General features: G+C 35.6%; 2 protein-coding genes across 39 annotated transcripts in view; one reads left to right on the top strand and one right to left on the bottom strand.

Moving 5' to 3' along the window:
• NEB (nebulin) overlaps positions 1-11845 on the top strand; it is a 215969-nt gene extending 204124 nt beyond the window's left edge. For 8 of the 34 annotated variants that reach the window (XM_074363636.1, XM_074363643.1, XM_074363638.1 and 5 more), the window contains 13 exons: positions 561-653; positions 1248-1340; positions 2910-3002; positions 3288-3380; positions 3560-3652; positions 3830-3922; positions 4256-4348; positions 5220-5327; positions 5434-5617; positions 5931-6023; positions 6906-7052; positions 7339-7445; positions 11046-11845. In XM_074363636.1, the coding sequence (XP_074219737.1) occupies positions 561-653; positions 1248-1340; positions 2910-3002; positions 3288-3380; positions 3560-3652; positions 3830-3922; positions 4256-4348; positions 5220-5327; positions 5434-5617; positions 5931-6023; positions 6906-7052; positions 7339-7445; positions 11046-11219 (1464 nt within the window). In that variant the 3' untranslated portion in view covers positions 11220-11845. The remainder of the gene's footprint in view (positions 1-560; positions 654-1247; positions 1341-2909; positions 3003-3287; positions 3381-3559; positions 3653-3829; positions 3923-4255; positions 4349-5219; positions 5328-5433; positions 5618-5930; positions 6024-6905; positions 7053-7338; positions 7446-11045) is intronic. The other 26 variants (XM_074363646.1, XM_074363642.1, XM_074363639.1 and 23 more) reach the window with 15 other exon arrangements.
• Positions 11846-14040: 2195 nt separating this feature from the next.
• The window catches only part of RIF1 (replication timing regulatory factor 1), a 50780-nt gene continuing 44080 nt past the window's right edge, over positions 14041-20740 (bottom strand). For all 5 annotated transcript variants that reach the window (XM_045513079.2, XM_010950275.3, XM_045513082.2 and 2 more), the window contains one exon: positions 14041-20370. In XM_045513079.2, coding sequence (XP_045369035.2) covers positions 20156-20370 — 215 coding nt within the window. In that variant the 3' untranslated portion in view covers positions 14041-20155. The remainder of the gene's footprint in view (positions 20371-20740) is intronic.

Raw genomic sequence — 20740 nt, 5'->3', positions numbered from 1 at the left:
CTTTTTTAGCATTTTGTCACTGCACTCCATTTGCCTTAAATATAATTAATTCTTCCCAATAATGTTCACCTAAACTAAAAATTAAATACCTTGACTTCTTTTGAAAGTCAACAGATTTGTGTGTATGCACCTTCACATAAGCAATGTTTATTAAACCTAAATATCCATATGTGGTTTATTAATAACATTTCCAAATCAAAATAACGTCCTTGGCTCTTCCTCTGTCCCCACCCTTTCTATTTTCTCCCATCCTCGTAACCAGCTGGGGGCGCGGCTCATCACATTCTCCCGTGCTGCTCTCCTGTGTTCAGTGCTGCAGAGATTAGTTCAACAACAATAACACAACCTTCCTTTCAATTTTCTTAGTTTCCGCTGCTCCTTCCTGCATTCCCTTGCTTTTAAGGGTGTCTTTAGGCTCCTACAGGTCAGATCTAGAAGCTTCTGGTACTTCCCTTCATCTAAATCATTCTCTTCCTCTGCCCTTCTGCTCCCACTTGCTCTGCAAGAAGGGCAGAGTGGTTGATTGCTCTTTTTGTTCTGGATGCTTTCTTATCACACAGGTGCTATACAAAGAAAACCTGGGCACAGGAATTCCAGTCTCCATCACTCCAGAGATGCAGAGAGTCAAACTCAATCAAGAAAATTTTAGCTCGGTATTTTGGAAAGGGAAAACTAGATGCCATTTAATCTCATAATTAAATTGATCATTAACATTTATTTATTATTTTTTTAAACCCACTTCCCTTCCTTTGCTTCTAATATGCCTCCCTTAGCAGAAGGACACACTTTCACATTTCTGTGGGACTACTGTGGATTCTTTTTTTTTTCCAGTTAATTGAGATTTCTATTCCATCTGGCATTTAAAAAAAATTTTTTTTTTAAAAACCACTTCTCTTTTAGTTTGCTTGGATAACAACAAAACAGTTCTAACAATCTCAAATCCCCATGTGACTGTTTGGAAGGTGCCATGCTCATAGAAGTGAAAAAATAACACGGGTAACTCCTCAGCCTTTCCGTGGCAGCTAAGGGCCCTACTGCCCTAGGAGTCAATTTCCCCATCCTGAGTGGCTGCCATTCAAGTTTTTGTGGCATCTTACCGCATATAACTTATAGCATATAACTCCTGACTTCTTGGACTACTGTGCTGTTTGATAACAAGGAAGTTGAATTCAAGCTCTTAAAAATCTCACAACAAATGAAATGTTACTACTTATGGTTGTTTTTCTGAATGCTTTCTCATCACACAGGTGTTATACAAAGAAAACATGGGCAAGGGAACCCCTTTACCTGTCACTCCAGAGATGGAGAGAGTCAAACACAATCAAGAAAATATTAGCTCGGTACTTTGGCAAGAAAAGAAACCTACTTTTTAAGTGATTTATAATACGTATTAATCCTACTTTTAAACACAACTGAAATTTTGTGAATTTCTTAATCACATTTATCCTCCCCTTTAGGGCTACTCCTAGCCTTAACCCCATAACAAGGTTGCTTTAATCCATACTTTAAAGTTCTAATATCAAGAAGTAACAGAATTTCCAATTAAAACATCCTCTTGCTCATCTCTCCCCACTTACTCTCTATTCATTACCCCCAAGGTCTCTTTGTTTTACACATTCGTGAAATTTGGGGAGTGGTGTAGTAGGCATGATAGAGCTCTTTCTGGAACACTGGAGTTGTAGTTTTGTTGTGTTTTTGCACTTACGACTTTAGGTTCTAATTTACCCTGTCAGAATTGGACGAAGAGACCTTGGAAAAAATAACCCCTGATCCTCTCCCTTAGGGATAATGACATAAATTAAGATCCACTAGTGGTTTTAGCAAGTGAATGTCAATTTACTTAAAAGTGTCACTGAAACTGATTTTTGTTTTACCAGTTTTAGTTCCTTTTGTTCTTCTGTCTTTATCATGGTCTTTAACTGCTAATTTTAGTAAGCCATTTTCTGTTAGCCGATGCTCTGTGATATTATGTATGTTAATAGATTGCCAGTGTAATGGGGTTTGTGTGGGGATATTAGCTTCCACAATGAAGAACCTTGTGGCCCTCCACATTGACGCTGTCTGCAGGTTCTTCCGATACTGGAATGAAGTGCTTCTGAACCCTAGTGTGCCTCAGAATCACCCGGACCCACAGTTTCTCATTCTGTAGATCTGGTATGGGGCCAGAAAATCTGCATTTCTAGCAAGTTCTCAGGTGATACTAACCTTGCTGTCCAGGGACCTCACTTTGAGAACCATTTCTTTGACAGAATTCTTCCTCTTGAATGCCATATCCCAAACCTCCTGTGACTCCAAGAATGACAATGAGGTGACAATGAGGTTGAGAATTTATCATGATGTGTTACTATGTTTCTTACTGATTTACCATGATAGTGATATAACTGCCAAAAACATTTTTTCCTAAGTGATAAGTATGATGATGATCTGAACTAAAGCAGAGCACAGATGATAGCAAGGATACATTTTACTGATGTCTACGTAAACTTAAGTGCTGCAAAAGGGTCTAGTCTCCCCCTGCTTCTTAAGGAGCAGCCTCCACCTTCTCAGTGTTAGTGAAGTGCGTGCCCCTACATCCTGTTAGATGATCTGTCAGGTGCTTGACATGCGTAAATTAGCAGTAGAGTGAAGGCGGTCTCCCATCCTTGCCCCACGCCCTGCATCCCACCCCTCGGAACTAGGCGCAAAACTGCAGTTCCGTCTTGCAGACTGCAAGGGTTTCAAGGGCAGGAACTGTCTATCTTGCTGTAACTACAGTCAACTTGCTTTGGAAACATTTCTTTCCATCTAACTTTATTGCCCGAATGGTTTGACACCCTGAGCCTCCTAACAAATGATCTGTTTTATTTAACCCTTTGGTAACTGTAATTCTGTTTTTCTTTTTGGCTTTTTGGATCCGTTGGACTCCGTAGGTTTTGTACAAAGAAAGTGTGGGGAAAGCCACCCCAACCCCTGTCACTCCAGAGATGCAGAGAGTCAAACGCAATCAAGAGAACATTAGCTCGGTATTGTCTTTGAGAAATGAAAGTGCTTTTAGTTTTGCAAAGTAACCCCTGCCTTTTGACCTGCTCCTAACTCCATACCAGGTTAAAAACAAAATGCCTTTTTTAAGAATCACCCCTAAATGACATACTACAACTTGCCATTAACTTGTTTTTTAAGCTTTCTTCTTGATAGCTGGTCTCACTAATAGTAGATTAAACTGGTGTTTTCTCCCCCAAATTGTATTATATTGAACAGCCTGAATATTGCCTCCTAGTGACTTTCGGGTCCAACTTTGTATCTCACAGGTACTATACAAAGAGAACCTGGGGAAAGCCACCCCAACACCCTTTACTCCTGAGATGGAAAGAGTCAAACGCAATCAAGAAAACTTTAGCTCGGTATTTAAGAGAGGGAAAAAGAGATGGTGACTCTTTTAACAAGCCTGGCAAACATGGTTATACCACTAATTTATCTAACAGTAGATTAAACCTGGAGTTTTCTCCCCCAAATTGTATTATATTGAACAGCCTGAATATTGCCTCCTAGTGACTTTCGGGTCCAACTTTGTATCTCACAGGTACTATACAAAGAGAACCTGGGGAAAGCCACCCCTACACCCTTTACTCCTGAGATGGAAAGAGTCAAACGCAATCAAGAAAACTTTAGCTCGGTATTTAAGAGAGGGAAAGAGATGGTGACTCTTTTAACAAGCCTGGCAAACATGGTTATACCACTAATTTATCTAACAGTAGATTAAACCTGGAGTTTTCTCCCCCAAATTGTATTATATTGAACAGCCTGAATATTGCCTCCTAGTGACTTTCGGGTCCAACTTTGTATCTCACAGGTACTATACAAAGAGAACCTGGGGAAAGCTACCCCTACACCCTTTACTCCTGAGATGGAAAGAGTCAAACGCAATCAAGAAAACTTTAGCTCGGTATTTCAGAGAGGGAAAAAGAGATGGTGACTCTTTTAACAAGCCTGGCAAACATGGTTATACCACTAATTTATCTGTTTCCCCAAAACTTTTGTTTATCTTTTAAAATCCTTATTTACCCACTTAAAAATGACATACCAACCCCACCAGTTCAACCTGATTTAATTCCTTCTTCACCTTTTGCTTTTATACAATAACATTTTAATGGCTTTCTCTTCGTGAGGTGTTTCTTATAGAGTGTGACATAATTGAGCCATAACACCAGCTAGATGATGGTTTTCAGAACGGGGTTTTCTGCTCTCTGATGTCTGGATGCTCTCTTGGCTCCTCTAGGTATTGTACAAAGAGAATATGAGAAAAGCAACTCCGACACCCGTCACTCCCGAGATGGAGAGAGCTAAGCGCAACCAAGAAAACATTAGCTCGGTATTTTCTAGGACTAAAAAAGGCGTAGTGCAACAACTTAGAAAATAACATTTTAACATCATAAAAAAAGTGTCTTTCTCATTAAACTGAAAAACACACTAAAATGAAGAGAGAAATGCAACATCTTGGAAAATAACACTTTAACACTATAAAAGTGTGCATTTAAAAAACTGAACTGAAAATTCACACTAAAATTAACACAACTGTGCTTTTAAATTCCAAATGATCATACTAAGACATAACAAGTTAATTGCCAATGTCTTCTCTTCCCTTTTACTTTACTGAGGTAATCTTATGTAACCAACTGTAACAAATTGACTTCCTAACATCCTCAATCTTCATCTATTTTTAAGGTACTTTATGAAACAGGTAATTCTCTGAAATGGATGCCTTCTCTTACTTTTGATACTTTGGGTTTTTCATGTCTGAGACTTTGATTTCTGTATTAGCATATTGGTTTATGAAATCTGGACATAAACCTTCAAAAAATGATCACTTGTTCTAAAAGATAGTTCTTTCAAATGTCAGTATCACACTTAGTGCCAAACACCATCCAATGTGCTGGTGCTACAATTCCCAGCAAATTCAAGAGACCACTTTTCCCCCTTTCTTTCAAAATTATACTTTGCCCCTTCTCCTTTGAAAATGGAAGTTAACATTTTCAAAGTCAAAACAAATCCTTTGTCTGATGTGAGTCCTGCCCATCCACCCTCATGCTAACTGTTCTGCTCAGTCATGGTCTCACTGGGGCTTTTCAGGTGACTTAAGCTTCCCTCCCCAGCAAATTTCATCTCCATCTATTGGAAAGGTTCTGAGACTTCAGAATTAGGATGGTACCATGATGTGTACTCATTCATGGTCTCTCCATCAGGTGCTTTATTCTGATAGTTTCCGGAAACAAATACAAGGCAAAGCTGCCTATGTCTTGGACACACCAGAGATGAGACGGGTAAGGGAGACCCAACGCCACATCTCAACGGTGAGTCACGAATTCAAGTTGATGGGTGGGATGCCTTATTGGAACATGTGAAAAAAGAAATGATCACACCATCGTATTTTCACCAAGTGAATTCATGAAATTTCAGGTGAAATATCATGAGGACTTTGAGAAACACAAGGGTTGTTTCACACCAGTGGTGACGGACCCGATCACTGAACGAGTGAAGAAGAACACACAGGACTTCAGTGACATTAGCTACCGGGGTATTCAGAGAAAAGTGGTGGAAATGGAACAAAAACGGAATGACCAGGATCAGGAAACTATTACAGGTAATTGGGGCTGGGGAGGGGGGTGTCAACTTTATGTTAAGGGAATAGAATGAGTGACATGATCCAGAGCAAGGCAAAGGACAAAACACTTCAATCTGTATTTTCATCCGGTGCGAAAGAAAACCCCTATCATTTCACCACTTGCAAAGTTGACATCTACTTTATGCTTCGTTCCCCTCTGAGGAGACACGACCACAACTAAGCTAAACGAGTGTGACTCAATCCCCCTGTGGTTGTTCAGGTTCATGCCTTGGTCTCCTAATTACTGGAAGCTTCCAAGAACAACTGTGCTGATCCTTAGTCTCGCTTTCAGGTTTACGTGTCTGGCGTACAAATCCTGGCTCAGTTTTTGACTACGATCCAGCAGAAGACAACATTCAATCCCGAAGCTTACACATGATTAATGGTATGTGATGTCACAAAAGGCTCAGACATAAATGTTGCCACATAGCAGGCTAACGTCAATGGCTTTTAGGCTCAGCAGCTTCTCCTCCAGGGTTTTCAACTTCCTGAGTTGTCCACTCGGCATAAAAAACACTTCCCTGACTAGGGGGAGCAGCTCATTTTCTAAACAAGTTAGGGAAAGACTTTCAATGCCTCAGGGTAAGTCCCTTTCAGTCCCCATTTTTAACATTTTTCCTCCTAAAGAAAAAAAGGTAGTATATCTTTCTGTTGGACAAATAGTAAGGAAAAAAAAAAAAAGCAAAGGCAAGAGAATGGCTTCCACCGTTAGCAACTTTCTAAACTGTTACATCAAGGAAGATGAGCCATTCAGCAATACAGGCCACATGACTTTACGCTTCCTATTTGTGTTAAAAGTAAAATAAGATGTAGTGCCTGCCCTCAAAGTATTTATACCCTTGTCTACTGACCAAGACAGACCAGTAAATCAGTGGTTACACCCTGACATGAGCAGTTTTAAAAGTTCTAAATTCATTTAGAAGTTAGGGAGGACTTTCTGGAGAAGTTGAAAGGTGGAGTTTGTGCACATTACTAATCTGTTCATTTTGATGAGCCAGGAAAATGGGTGGCAAGAAGGGACAGTCAAGGGCAGACTCAGACTGGAAGCCTGGCTGTACCACCTAGACCATTAGGGGACCTTGGGTAATTAAACTCTCATCTGGAAAATGAAAATGACACCTTGTAAGAGTTTGAGGGTTTAATCCGTGGAGATCTTCTTAAAACAGTGCTTGATAACAAACAAAAACCAACTGAGATACAGTTACCACTAGGCATTACTGCTGTAGAAGTTTCATTTCTGCTCCCTTTCCGATCTCACCTCCCCCAGCGCAAGCCCAGCGCCGGAGCCGAGAGCAGTCTCGATCTGCCAGCGCGCTGAGCATCAGCGGAGGCGAGGAGAAGTCCGAGCATTCAGAAGCTGCCCGCCTCTCCACCTACAGCGATGGGGGTGTCTTCTTCTCTACAACCTCAGCAGGTACAGGCTGATGGCCCTGACCTTGATAGCAGTGCCCAGCCAGCTCACTGGTGGTTACAGTAAGAGATGCTTTGAGTAAAAATAAAACAAAGCAAAAAACATCTGGATCCTTTCTTCTGAGAGGACGAGAATTGTGGAGAGGTACATGCAGTTAGCTATTTTTTAATTCCTCCTTTCTTGGAAATTATATTCTTTTTAAACTAGGGGAGAAGGCAGCACTGCTCAGCTGCTTTAAACACAGGTTAAATAATTTTCTCCAAATAAACTATTTCCCCCTTCCTTTCAGCTTACAAACATGCAAAAACTACAGAGCTCCCACAGCAACGATCATCTTCAGTTGCCACCCAGCAGACAACAGTGTCCTCCATCCCATCTCATCCATCCACGGCCGGAGTAAGTAACAATAAGGAACTTACTCGAGTCATTCTCATTTTTTGATATGGGCAGTAATGATTATAGGTATTCTGGTCTTTTTTTTTCTTTTAACCAAACCTTCTATCTTATATAATGCTTTTATACTACATCTCACGTTAACAGTGATAAGTATCAGAAAACCCTCATTACCAACTCAAATGAATTAAAAAGCATTATTCAATGATTTAAAACAAACACACAAAAAACTAAAGCAAAATATCTGTTGCTTGGAATCCTTCCAGAATATACATATGTATGCACATGTCACACACGTAAACTCGTCATATGTTAGATCTCCCCTATTAATATATATTGAAGAGTTAAGAGTTTTAAAGTAGTCTGGCAAATCGTGAACATGATTTGACTTAAGTTTAAAACCTTGGGTCTCATTTATATTACAAAAGCATAATTCTTTAGGATTTAAATTAACAATATTTGTATGAAGAAAACTATCTTTACTAAAGGATGTAAAGATTTATTAAAATACTGAGACCCATTATATTTCAGGAAGGGAATCGTCTAGTCATTTCTCCAGAAATAAATCCATAAATTTAAGGCAATTCCAATCAAATCCTAGTAACATTTAAAAAATTTTTATACATTAATCCTAAATTTGAAAGATTAAAGATGAAAAGAATCAAGCAAATTTTGAAAATGACAATAGGAAAGGACTTAACCATAAGAGCAAGATATGCTATAAAGCTATCATTAAATATGAATTTAGCCTAAGAATAGATCTAAAAATAGATGAAGTTCAAAAATGGACTGGCCCCTAAAAAAATTACGAAATCAGCACAGGAGAAAAAAAAAGGCAGAATTGTAAACTACAGAAAAAGAGAGTCTCTTTTTACAGTATCAGGGATGGGGAAAGTCGTCATCAGCAAATTTCAAAATCTAGAAATGAAGACTGACAGCTTTGACCATAAAATGTTTTTATAATAATTAATATTAAATGTTTTTATAAAGAAACATCAAACTGGGAGAAAATATTGCATCATACATAACAAAAGATTAATATTTAAAAAGGCATAAAGCATTCAAAATCCAATGACAAATCATTCCCCTTCCCTTCAAAATAAGACCTGGAAGCATGTGAATAGTCAATTTATAGCAAAAGAAATAAATGGCCAACAAAAAAAGATGCTCACCATGACTACTAACCAGAAATATGCAAATTAAATAAAGTATCCTATTAGAACATCACAGTACCGAGCTTTTTGAATAAACCTAAAATGCACATAATTTGACCTAATACTTTAACTTTTAAGAGCTCTTTTGATGTATTTGCCTAAAGACAAACACTATAGAGTTTATGGAAGAAAACATGGTAACAGATGCCCAGAAATAATAGAAATGGCTAAATAACCTGTAATATTACTAAAATATGGAATTCTTTGCAGCAGTAAAAAGAATGAGATCAATTTATATTTACATGGAAAGACCTCCAAGCTATATTAAATAGAAGGAACATGTCACAGTAGTATTTATAGTTTTATTCCACTTACATGGGGGAGGGGACCTATCCTTGAATGTCAATATGTGTGTATTTCAGAATACTAGGAAAAAATATGTAGGTCACGTACCAAATTACTCACCAGTGGCTGTGCCTATGAAGAAAATTAGTGTACTTCCAAGTTTTGTTATTTATCTCTTGTTACAATTAAAAAATTACTTCAGTCTTGTGAGAACACTTAAAAATATGGCAAGAGGGTAGTAGGTCTTGTGTTAAGTGTACAATACATTATTGTTTACTATAGATTCAAGGTTGTGTACAGATCCCTAAAGAGTTCTAGAACAACAGGTCTCTACAGTTTATTCATCTTGCTTAACTGAAACATTATGCCTGTCGATTAGTAAGACCCCATTTTCCTTTCCTACCATGCTACATTTTTTCTTTTTTTAAACACTGTGGAGAATAGCTTCCAGAAACTTTTACTATTGATAAGCTCCCAGATTCCCAAAGTGAGAGATACATACAATACTGCTATGATTTTTCAAATTATTCTTGTCTAAAACACTAGATTAATCTCTTCAAACAAAAGGGGGTGCTGAGGGGAAGGCATATATATAAGTACATTCTTTTTTCACACATACATGGTTTTATAAATATATTAAACAGAAAATTCCAAAAGTGAACAGTTCATATTTTAAATTATGCACCATTCTGATACCACAATGAAATAGCAAGCTCTCTCGCTCTACCCACCGGGACATGAATGAACCAGCCCTTTGTCTAACATGTCTACGCTGCACACACTACCCACTCATCAGCCACTTCGTAGCCCCATTACCAGATGAACTGTCAATGTATCACAGTGCTTGTGTTCAACTAACCCTTATTCTACTTAATAATGGCCCCAAAGCACAAGAATAGTGATGCTAGCAATGTGGATATTTCCTTACTGTGCCTAATTCATAAATGCAACTTTATCATAGTTATGTATGTATAGGAAAAAACAGTATATGTAGGGTTCAGCACTATCTGTGGTTTCACGAAATACTAGGGGTCTTGGAACATATCCACTCTGGATAAAGGGGGACTACTGTATTAACATACTATTAAGTTCATCATTTGAAGTATACAAGTCCAATGATTTTTTAGTTCATTTAGAGTTGTTCAACCAACATATTAGAACATTTGCATCACCCTAAAAAAAACCCTTTATACTCATCAGCAGTCACTCCCCATCCCTCCTCCATCCAATCCTAATGTACTTTCTATCTCTATATCCTTTTCTATTTGGGACATTTCATATAAATGAAATCACATTAATATCTGGTCTTTTGTGACTGGCTTCTTTTAATGTTTTGAGGTTCATCCATGTTGTATCATATCAGTACTTCATTCCTTTTTATTAGCAAGTAATATTCCACTGTATGGAAATACTACCTTTTCTTCATTCATTAGCTGAGAGGCATCTAGGTTGTTTCCACTTTTTGGCTGTTACAAATAATGCTGTTATGAATATGGGTATACAAGTTAATTGTGTGGACATGTTCATTCTTCTTGGGTATATACCTAGGAGTAGAATTGCTGGGTCACATGGTAACTCTACTATTTAAAATGGGAGAAACTTGCAAAACTGTTTTCTAGACTGTCTGCACCATTTTACATTCCCATCAGCAGTTTATGAAGATTCCAGTTTTTCCACACCCTCCCCAATACCTGCTACTGTCTTTTCGATTATCACCATTTCAATGTGTGTGAAGTAGTATTTCATTGTAGTTTTGATTTGCATTTTCCTGATGACTAAGGATGTCAAGCATCTTTTCCTGTGCTTATTGGCTCTTTGTATATCTCCTTTGACAATTTCAGATCCTTTGCCCCCTCCCCCTATCCAGTATTGTAGTTTTTTTAAAAAAAAATATTTTGGGTAGCGATTCCTTATTAGATATATGATTGATTGGCAAATATTTTCCCCTAGCTTGGGAGTTGTCTTTTTACTCTTTTGGTGGTGGCTGCACATTCTGTTTTGTGCAACTTAAAATTTGTGGAGTAAGTCACAAGAGACATTACAATTAGGTGTTTGAGTTAATTGTTGCAAATCTAATTTCCTTTTTTTCTGTCCTAACCAACAGAAAATCTTCCGTGCCATGTACGACTATATGGCTGCTGATGCAGACGAGGTGTCCTTCAAAGATGGAGATGCTATCGTAAATGTTCAAGCTATTGATGAAGGTTGGATGTATGGCACTGTGCAGAGGACTGGCAGGACCGGCATGCTCCCAGCCAACTATGTTGAAGCTATTTAGGCACTTCAAAGCATCACTCCTGTCTTCAGGACCTAAAAGTCCTGCCATCAGAAGTTCACTTTAGACTCTCCACTATTGCCCAAGTTCTCAAGCTGCCTAATGGTTTTTGTATCAGTATGATTTAGGGTTGTACCATCCCTTAATTTGTTTCTATATGTACCCCAATAATTCTCCAGTAAAACAGAAGTTAGTATCACTAATCTGTCCAATTATTAAACTAGACTTTCTTCATTATCTTCTGAACTTGCACATAAAACTTAAGAGACATTAAACCCAAGCTTCATTATTTTTTAAATTACCATCAAATTTTCCTTTGGGTTTTAAAGTTTAATTTCCAAACAGACATTTTAAAAGTTTCTGCACTGTTAATTATTGCTGTATCAACCCAGAGTGTTTCTACACTATAAAAATGTTGTTTAACATTATTTCTTCTCTAAAACAAGGGTTCTGATCATGTTAAACACATTTAAAAAAAAAAAAAAACAACAAATAGCAGATAGTCACCGTTTCCCTGCTTACCGACTGCTGATGCTTTTATTTCTAAGCCAGTTCTGACGTTCTAAAGCTGAGTCAATGTAAACTGGTAATAAGCTAGTAACTAATAAAATCTGTAATTCTGCAACAAATACCACTGATGGAATGAGCCTTATTTTATTAATTTTAAGATCTACAGATGATAAAAACTTCATCAAAGCAAATCCCTTACACTAGACTTCACTAAAAAAAATTAAACTTAAAAAAAATGCACTGTTAAAAATGCACAAGTGTAGCTGTTCTCAAAACTATCCATATTTGTGTTCAGCAAGCTTCCTGTATAGCTTGGCTCATAAAGTTTTAGTTTTAAGTAAAATTAAGGGATACTAAACACATTTAGCAACATTACACAATAAAATGAAAAATACAATAAAATTAACGTTAAGTTCCTGCAAAAGAAAGTTTTAGAAACCAATGCTAACCTCAAGGGATCTTCCATGTCTTTTATCAGTGGGCTAGCAGTTTGTGGCAAAGGCATTAAATGGACAAAGGGTGGAGTGCCAACCAATAACGGCTTAATGCTCAAGTTTATAGGGTATCCTTTCTAAAAAGCAGAAGTTCTGTCCATGTTACTTTAGAGCTGTAGTAATACTGCTATCCTCAAACTTCTTAACGTGTGTCTCTCTGAGACTCACAGCTAGTACACTAGCTGAGAATGCATGTGGAAATGAAGGCAGAGATTGGGGTGATGCTTTTACATGCCAGGAAAGCCAAAAATTGACAGCAAACCACCAGAAGCTAGGCGAGAGGCATGTAACAGCCTTCTTCACAGTCCTCAGAACCAACCCTTGTGGATACCTTATCTTAAACTTCTAGCTTCCAGAACAAGACAATACATTTGTTATTTAAGGCACTCTCTGGCTGTTACAGCAGCCACAGTAAACTAACACAGTATGTTTCAACATGACTAGGTCTATTTTACATTTTTTTCTCTTAAAGTATGGATTTACAATCTCCCAAGACAAAAAGAAATAAAAGCAGAAATGAACAAATGGGGATCTATCAAACTTAAAAGTTTTTGCATAGGAAAGGAAACCATCAAAATAAAGACAACCTACAGATTGGGAGAAAATAATCTGCAAATGATGTGACCTACAAGGGGTTAATTTCCAAAATACACAAACAGCTCATACAGCTCAATATCAAAAAAGCCCCAAACAACCCAATCAAAAAAATGGCATAAGACTTAAATAAGACATTTCTCCGATAGAAGACAGAGATGACCAACAGGTACATGAAAAGATGCTTAACACTGCTAATTATTAGAGGAATGCAAATCAAAACCACAATGAAGTATCACCTTACACCGTCAGAATGGCCTTCATAAAAAAAGTCTACAACTAATAAATGCTGGAGAGGGTGTGGAGAAAAGGGAACCCTTGTACACTGTTGTAGGGGGAATGTAAACTGCTACATCTACTATGGAAAACAGTACGAAGGTTCCTTAAAAAACTAATAATAGAGTTACCTTATAATCCAGCAAGCCAACTCCTGGGCATACATCTGGAAAAGACAAAACTCTAATTGGAAAGGATACATACACCTCAATGTTCAAAGCAACACTAGTTACAATAGCCAAGACATGAAAACAACCCAAATGCCCATGAACAGATGATGAGTTCAAGATGTGTATGTGTGTGTGTATATTTTTTTTTATTCCTCAGCCATAAAAAAGAATGAAATATTGCCATTTGCAGCAACATGGATGGACCTAGATAATATCATACTAAGTGAAATCAAAGACAAATATCACTTCTATGTGGAATCTAAAAAATACAAATGAACAGACTCACAGACATAGAAAACAAACTTGCAGTTGCCAAAGGAGAAAGGCAAGGAGGGGGAGGGATAAATTAGGAATATAGGATTAAGATTCACACTACTATACATAAAATAATAAGTAACAAGAACTTACTGTTTAACATAGGGAACAAAATTCAATATCCTGTAATAACCTATAGTGGAAAATATGAAAAAAAAATATATAACCAAATCACTTTGCTGCACATCTGAAACTAACAAAATACTGCATATCAACTATACTTTAAAAAAAAAGTATGGACTTAGAAGTACATGGAACCCACAAAACTATGAATAAAACCAAAAACCTCTACGGTTAAAAAACAGGTCATAAAAGGTGGCAAGAATATGAATATTCATGTGATTGTAGAGGAATACAAGGTTCACTTTAGGTTGGTATTTGGATTATGCTATTTTTATTCATTTCAGGAGGCATCATTAGAGCAAAAAACATTTAAAACCCAAAAACCAAAGAAAAGCCAAGTACTAGAATTCTTTACTTTTTTTTTTTATTTTAGATTAAAGTGCATTTCTTTAAAAATTTTTCAATATCATGTTTCAACTGGCAATTGTACAGTCAAATCTCAATATACCATGAAAGTTTTACTGTGGATCAGACACAGGGTCTCTCTCCCTCAACCCAGTCATAATGAGCCTGAAAATACAGTTTTAGTATAGGTCTACCTGCTTCAAACACTGTATAAAGCATTACACAAACAAAACCGACTGCACCCTTATTTTCCATCTACTAATGCAGTTAACTGAGGAATGAACAGAAATTCTATGAAGTTTCAACTTAAATTATTTGACTTATCAAATATAAATACTTTCTGAATGTAAAACTAAGCTCTTTAGTTTTTCAAATGATGAAAACAAAAATATTGTAGGGCTAATAAATGACTGATTTGACTTCTCAGTCCTTTTCTAAGTGCATATTAGTCAAGTCTATCCACAGGAGGTAGTGTTTACACTGCAAGCAATCAATTACTCATCAACACAGAAAGCAAACTTCCCAAACCCCCCAATTTGTTTCACAGGTGTAATTTAACCAATTAGTGCCAGGTGCCTTCCTTCACATAACAGGTCCAATAACCCATGGCAAACATATAACAATAATTTAAGAGTTTTAGGAGAAAAACGTGTACCTAAAAAGTACTAGTATCTCCTAGTATATGAGTATTTGAGCAACAGTAAGATATAAATGGAATCGGGGAACCCATTATATACAGTAAACTAAACAGCAATAGAAATTAAGAAACTAAGGAAACAGAATCCCTTTTCTGCCAGCTAGAAGTAACCAAATTGACTATATTTCATATATGAACAAAACTATCTCTTACGACAAGGACTGGCACAATTTATGTAAAGGTCCCGATAATAGTCAATATGTTCAGTACTACAGGCCACACAGTCTGTCAGTCTACTCAGTTCCGCCACTGACGCAGGAAAACAGCCAAATAAGTAAATGAGCATGGCTGTGTCCCAGTGAAACCTTATTTACCAGCAATAAAATTTAAATTGTATACATTTCATGTCTTTTGATTTTTTCCAACCATTTAGAAAATGTAAAAAACCATTCTTAGCTCATTAGATGTGAAAATAGGTGGCAGGCCCTGCTCTTTAAAAACCTACTAGGTAAGAATGCCATCTTTCATTTTCTATACTCAAAATTGATTGTTCTCAATTCCATTTTTTCTATAAGAAAATTTCCACCCATAAAAATAAAGAACTTTTTAGACACTTGTTAATTATTCGGTTAAGTATCAAAATAGCCACTATACTATATTCCATTTTCAGTTCCACATCACTTTATTTTGAAGGTGCACTTTCTAGTTATATGCAGTTTATCCATTTAAGAAATGCCTTTTGTTGGAAATATTTACTAATTTGGGGAGGAGGCAGAATATTAAATAATAATGTATTTGAAATAGTTACTCAAGGTACTTATAAACATTGATTATGGTACTGTGTTAAGTATACAGTAACTCTCACAGACCACTGACTACAAAATTATTTAAGTTACTTGCAAAATACATAGAACTCTTTGTCCCTATACTTAACGGCCTAATTGCTTTATCAATATTTCAGCTCAGCCTGTCTTTCCCTTTCACTTCACTTAATCATTTATCAGTGCATCCATTTCTATCAGCATATAAGCTTGCTGTCTAATAAGCTTAATTTCATCCACAATTATAAAATGGCACACTGGCCTAATGCTATTGTCTCCTCTACTACAGGTAGAGGACCAAAAGTTACATAGGTTTTTTCTTCCATGTGACATCAATTTAAATACTGCCTTCAATTTTATACTCACAGTTAAGGGGAGAGATTACCTTTTATTCAAATGGCATATTTCAGGGGAGTAAGCATTTACAGCTTGGCACTTCATGTTTGGTTTTAATTCTTCTTTGGTGAAAGGCTTGGCATATAAAGAAAAAAGTGGTTAAGACCACATTGTAAAATTTAACATTCTATTCCAAGAACTGAGTAAACACTCAAAATGATGTTAGACTACTCATCTATTAAGTATCTGTAGATATTCAAACACAAATGACTCAGTTTTTGATGGGTACTTTCAAAAAGCAATATACAAGGCCTGGCAGATAAAAGATATCATTAATGGAGCCATCAGAAACCACAAAACCCAGATGTGTTTTACAACTCAAGCAATCAATAAATTCTGATAAATCAATTTTTAAAACCCATTACTTCACTTCTGGTGACATTTCCTTAAGTGCTTTGGATAAGGGAATATACCATCTTAACAGAACGCCAAGAAATTAACTGATTTTAGAGAATCAGGTTATTCAACTCTCTCAACCCCATTTTACAATGAAATACTAACTTTCAACCATGTTAACAGAACAGCAGTCACCAGAGACCTTCAGTAAAATGACAAGGCACATTTGTCAGAACTGACTTACGGCACTAATTTTACTGCCAAATTAATCTTAGTTAGAGGTAGTCTGTTTTATATGTTCATTAATAAAGTAATGAAGTCTCGTAAGTTAGAAGGCAAGATTCATTTAAGAGACTAAATGCCTAATACTGTGAAAATTTACCTTTGTATCAACAAAAAATCAGAACATAATCCACAAATACTTCTAAGACTCCACGTTGTCCAAATTGCTTAATAAAGTTCTTTATAACATAAAATACTTGTCTTCCATATTTAAAAGGCTCCAAATGAGGCAAAATTCTACCTTTAACAATTTAAATTTCTGAACTTTAATTTGAAAGCTTGAAGACAAGTCTGCATCCTCAACTATAAATTTGAAAAGTTACTTTTAAAAAGACTAGCTTTTATCACTTGTGGCAATAATTCTAAGGACTTAAATCTGCTTGGTTTAACAAAACCTAATTGTTAGTTTGAAGTCTCTTACACTTCTCTACTACAAATGCAGTCCAGACATCAGCGTTTGTATAGATCACACGGCAATTTTTAGAAATGAACTATTAGGTGCCCATCACAGACTTACTGAATCAGAATTTGCATTGTTACATATACAAGCAAGTTTGAGAAGCACCGAGTTGAAAGTCAGAACTTCACTCTAATGTTGTATACAAAGTACAAGACCTTCCTTGGCTTAGGGATAAAGTAGACATGAGTTGTACTAGTGAGTAAGCAGCTCCCTCCCTTGACTGGAGTTTTAGTCTAATAATATCAACAATCACTAACTGACAAATTATCTCCCTGAAAATTATCAAGAATATGAGATGGAATATAGGCCCTTCTTACTAGACTATGAAATCAAAGTTGGAAGGAATGGCATGGAGGGAAAATGTGCCCCCTTTCAGTCACATTTTTGTTAAATTTCACCTATGCCTCTCCCTTTTAAAGAGCACTTACTTTTAACTACTCTCATTCCTTTAAAAAGAAAAAAACTCAAAACTTACACTTATTTTTCGTATACTTCTCCCATTTTTCCGTACTTTTGCTTTTTGCCCTGCCACCTTTATTTTAGGCAAGATACATAATCCAACTTTAACATTTTAATGATTTTTAAATATATAATAGAATACCTGACTATTTTCAAGATGCAAAGAAAAAACAAAGCATGGGCAATGTCATGATCTACCATGCTTCTGAAGTTCACATTTAAACCTTATTTTTGACTGTATTAACATATTACATTATTCCTTAACCTGACACATCCTATACTCTACAAGGAGTCTAGAACTAAGGTTCCATACTGTTCAACAATGGCTTTCAAACTTGTTGAAACAGCACAGTATCTTTTAATAATAGACTCACTGAAATACTAAAAACTTAAAATCCACTATCCATTTTGGAACATGAAAAATTATACCATGGTTCTTGCATGTAACTAACTAGATTCTTATAAATGCATAAAATAAGAAATCACATTTGAGGAATCTTACTAATATTTGCTGTGTTTTATTAACCATTAGAAAATATTTCGAAAAAAACTGATTTCACTTTAGCAGTGAAACAGCACACACTGGAGCTGATCAAGGAATATTAATGCTTTTTGGTATTTAGGAATCATTCAAAGAAAAATTTGTAGTAAATTTTAAGAATACTGAAAATAAAATGCCTTAAATATACACTCATAATTACATAAACAAAGATTAGCAAACCGGTTTTTGCCCTCAAATATTTTTAAATATCTATCTATTGAACCACGATGTTTTTAAATTAAAATTTGTGCTTGCATCAAGCCATTTAAGTAAATGGTAATCATTTTGGTCACATTTTCTGCTATACTGTTCACCTTCCCAAGAACTTCATCCTACCAGGAAGTTAGTTCACACAAACATAAAAATATATAGTCAAGAAATGAGCTAATTCTGCCTCCTATAAACACGTATTTACACATCCCCCTTCTTACTCATACCTGTTCACTAAAAATGTATGTGCCCTTTTACTGTTAAGTATAAGTTGGGAAGTAAATGATAGACATACTTAAACCATAATTATAATTCTGTTTTTAAAATTCCTATTTTTTCGTTATTTCTCCAAGCTGCAATCCTCAGTTCAATGGTCCCAGAATTTCTTTTAAAACCATCCTCAGTATATAAATATCAAGCTTAAATCTCAAAATATCTATAATACAATGATAATGGATTTATTATAAAAAACACTAACTTTTATTGTGACTATTTGGCAGTCCACTTCTGAATATAGAGCTAACCAGACACAAGGATTAAACTTTCTATAAGTTGATGAAGAATGTGTGCCTTTTCAAGTAAAGGTTAGTTCCGAGTAAGTCTGAAACTAAGGCTCACTCATTCTATTCAGAGAACAAGTGAGACATTCTCATGGTTAAAAAGAGGAAACAAATATGGGAAAGTTAGGCACTAATACTAGTTGGTAAAATTTACAAATGTTTTAATTATATACACCCTATTATTTTAAACTGGGTTAAAATACACATTATTTTGAAAGAACAATTTCAAATTTCTTCCAAGTATGCTTTAGGTATAGTTGAAAAGAGCAGATAAACTCTAGACTTCTTATAATCCAAGTTATAATTAAAATATTCAAGGTAAATCCTCATTAAAAAGAAATGTAATGTGGCACGCTTTCTAGTGGCTGTTACCCTCTTCCAAACCAAAAAAAAAAAAAAAAAAAAAAGGGTTATGGGCATGAACAGCAAAGTTGTCATGTAACACTTTCTCAACTATAACTTTACTTGTTCAGCTTACTTTAGAAAATCATGTTTTAACTAAGAGTATTAACTAAGTACAAAACTATTTGTTGTTTTATTTGTAGATACAGAATCCTACAAACATCTGCGGCAAGCCCACAAAGCACTTCTATTGTCCATACTGATAGCTCAGTATTCAATATATACAAAATATTTCTATTAAACAAAACAAAGGTATTCACAAGAGGCTGCGGAAAAACTCATGCAATTAACGAAGACTGAAATTTATAAATTAAAAACTTAATCTATACATAATGTACAAATAATCGTGCATTTTAGATGAATGTTATGTCTCATAAGAGTGTTTTCACAGGCAAATGTTGCTGCACAAATATTTGCTAATGCAAATGAATGAATCTTAGTAAATTCTGCTTTTATATTTAACCCCCAAATTGAAACTTTTGCTATTTTTGAAGGTTGTCCAAATGAAGTTGACATCTACAAAAAAAGTTCCAATTCTTTTGCATCTCATTTAGGGTGTTTTACCAAGAGCAAATTTCTTAAACCTCAGGCATAGCAAATATAAATTTAGAAAAAGAAATGAAGTATAAACACCTATCAGTTCAGCAAAAAGTTCAAATAAAAATTTTCAATTTTACTGAGAACAAGCACTTACATAAAATGCTTCATTAGAATATACATAAGTGAAATAAAACGTATGCTTTTGTTCCTAGTTTTTGCTTTCACATTTCAGTAAGATAATTTAAATTTTTGGAAAAATTACACATAGCAACCAAGAAAACACATTATACTGGAAAAAAATGCTCTCACCAAAGTGAACTTACTGAATAAATCATTTGACTTTCAGAGTTTGAAATGTTACCAACTTCGCAATTGTTCAGTATGAAATTGTGCTATATTACCAGAACTTATTTTATGAAATCAGTATATCAGTGATTTTTTTTTAAACTTAAATTTTCTCTTAGAATACTAAATAGAATTTTCGTGGGCTGGTGACCTCCAACGTGACTGCAAATTTTTGATTATAGAGTTTGCCATGCTACCAAGTTTCTCATGCATTTCAAATAATTGGCTTCCTGAGTAATTATGGAGATCTTCTGAATCCATTTGAAGAGCTAGTGCACTAATCTGTGCCAGAAGATTTTTTGACAGTGGACTCTCTAAAGCAACAGGATCAATTAAATCTAAAAGAAAGAGAGAAAAGGATAATTAAATCTTTCCAAATAAACCTTAAACTGTATCCATCTCCTTTTAAGTTAATAAAAAGTTTAAGTGCTTAGGTTTCACGTTGAGTGCAGGTTGCTCAAGAAAACAAGGCAACAGAAAAACTTCCGTAACTTACTCTGTGCCATTAAAGAAATCACTAAATCACTTCATTTTTATGAACAATGTAACTAGAACACAATGTTTTATATCCTCATTTGAGACCTTGAAAGAGTAAAAAGTGACAATTAGAGAAAAAGCAACTAGATATACTTGAAGACAAATCAGTTACTTTTTCATACACTTGGCAACTATCACACAAAAAATACTTGTTGAATTCATAGGGCATGG

This window comes from Camelus bactrianus, chromosome 5 (assembly GCF_048773025.1).
Source record: "Camelus bactrianus isolate YW-2024 breed Bactrian camel chromosome 5, ASM4877302v1, whole genome shotgun sequence".
NCBI lineage: Eukaryota > Metazoa > Chordata > Mammalia > Artiodactyla > Camelidae > Camelus > Camelus bactrianus.
Note: the sequence above shows the minus strand (reverse complement) of the source record. Positions and strands in the feature narration are given on the sequence as shown.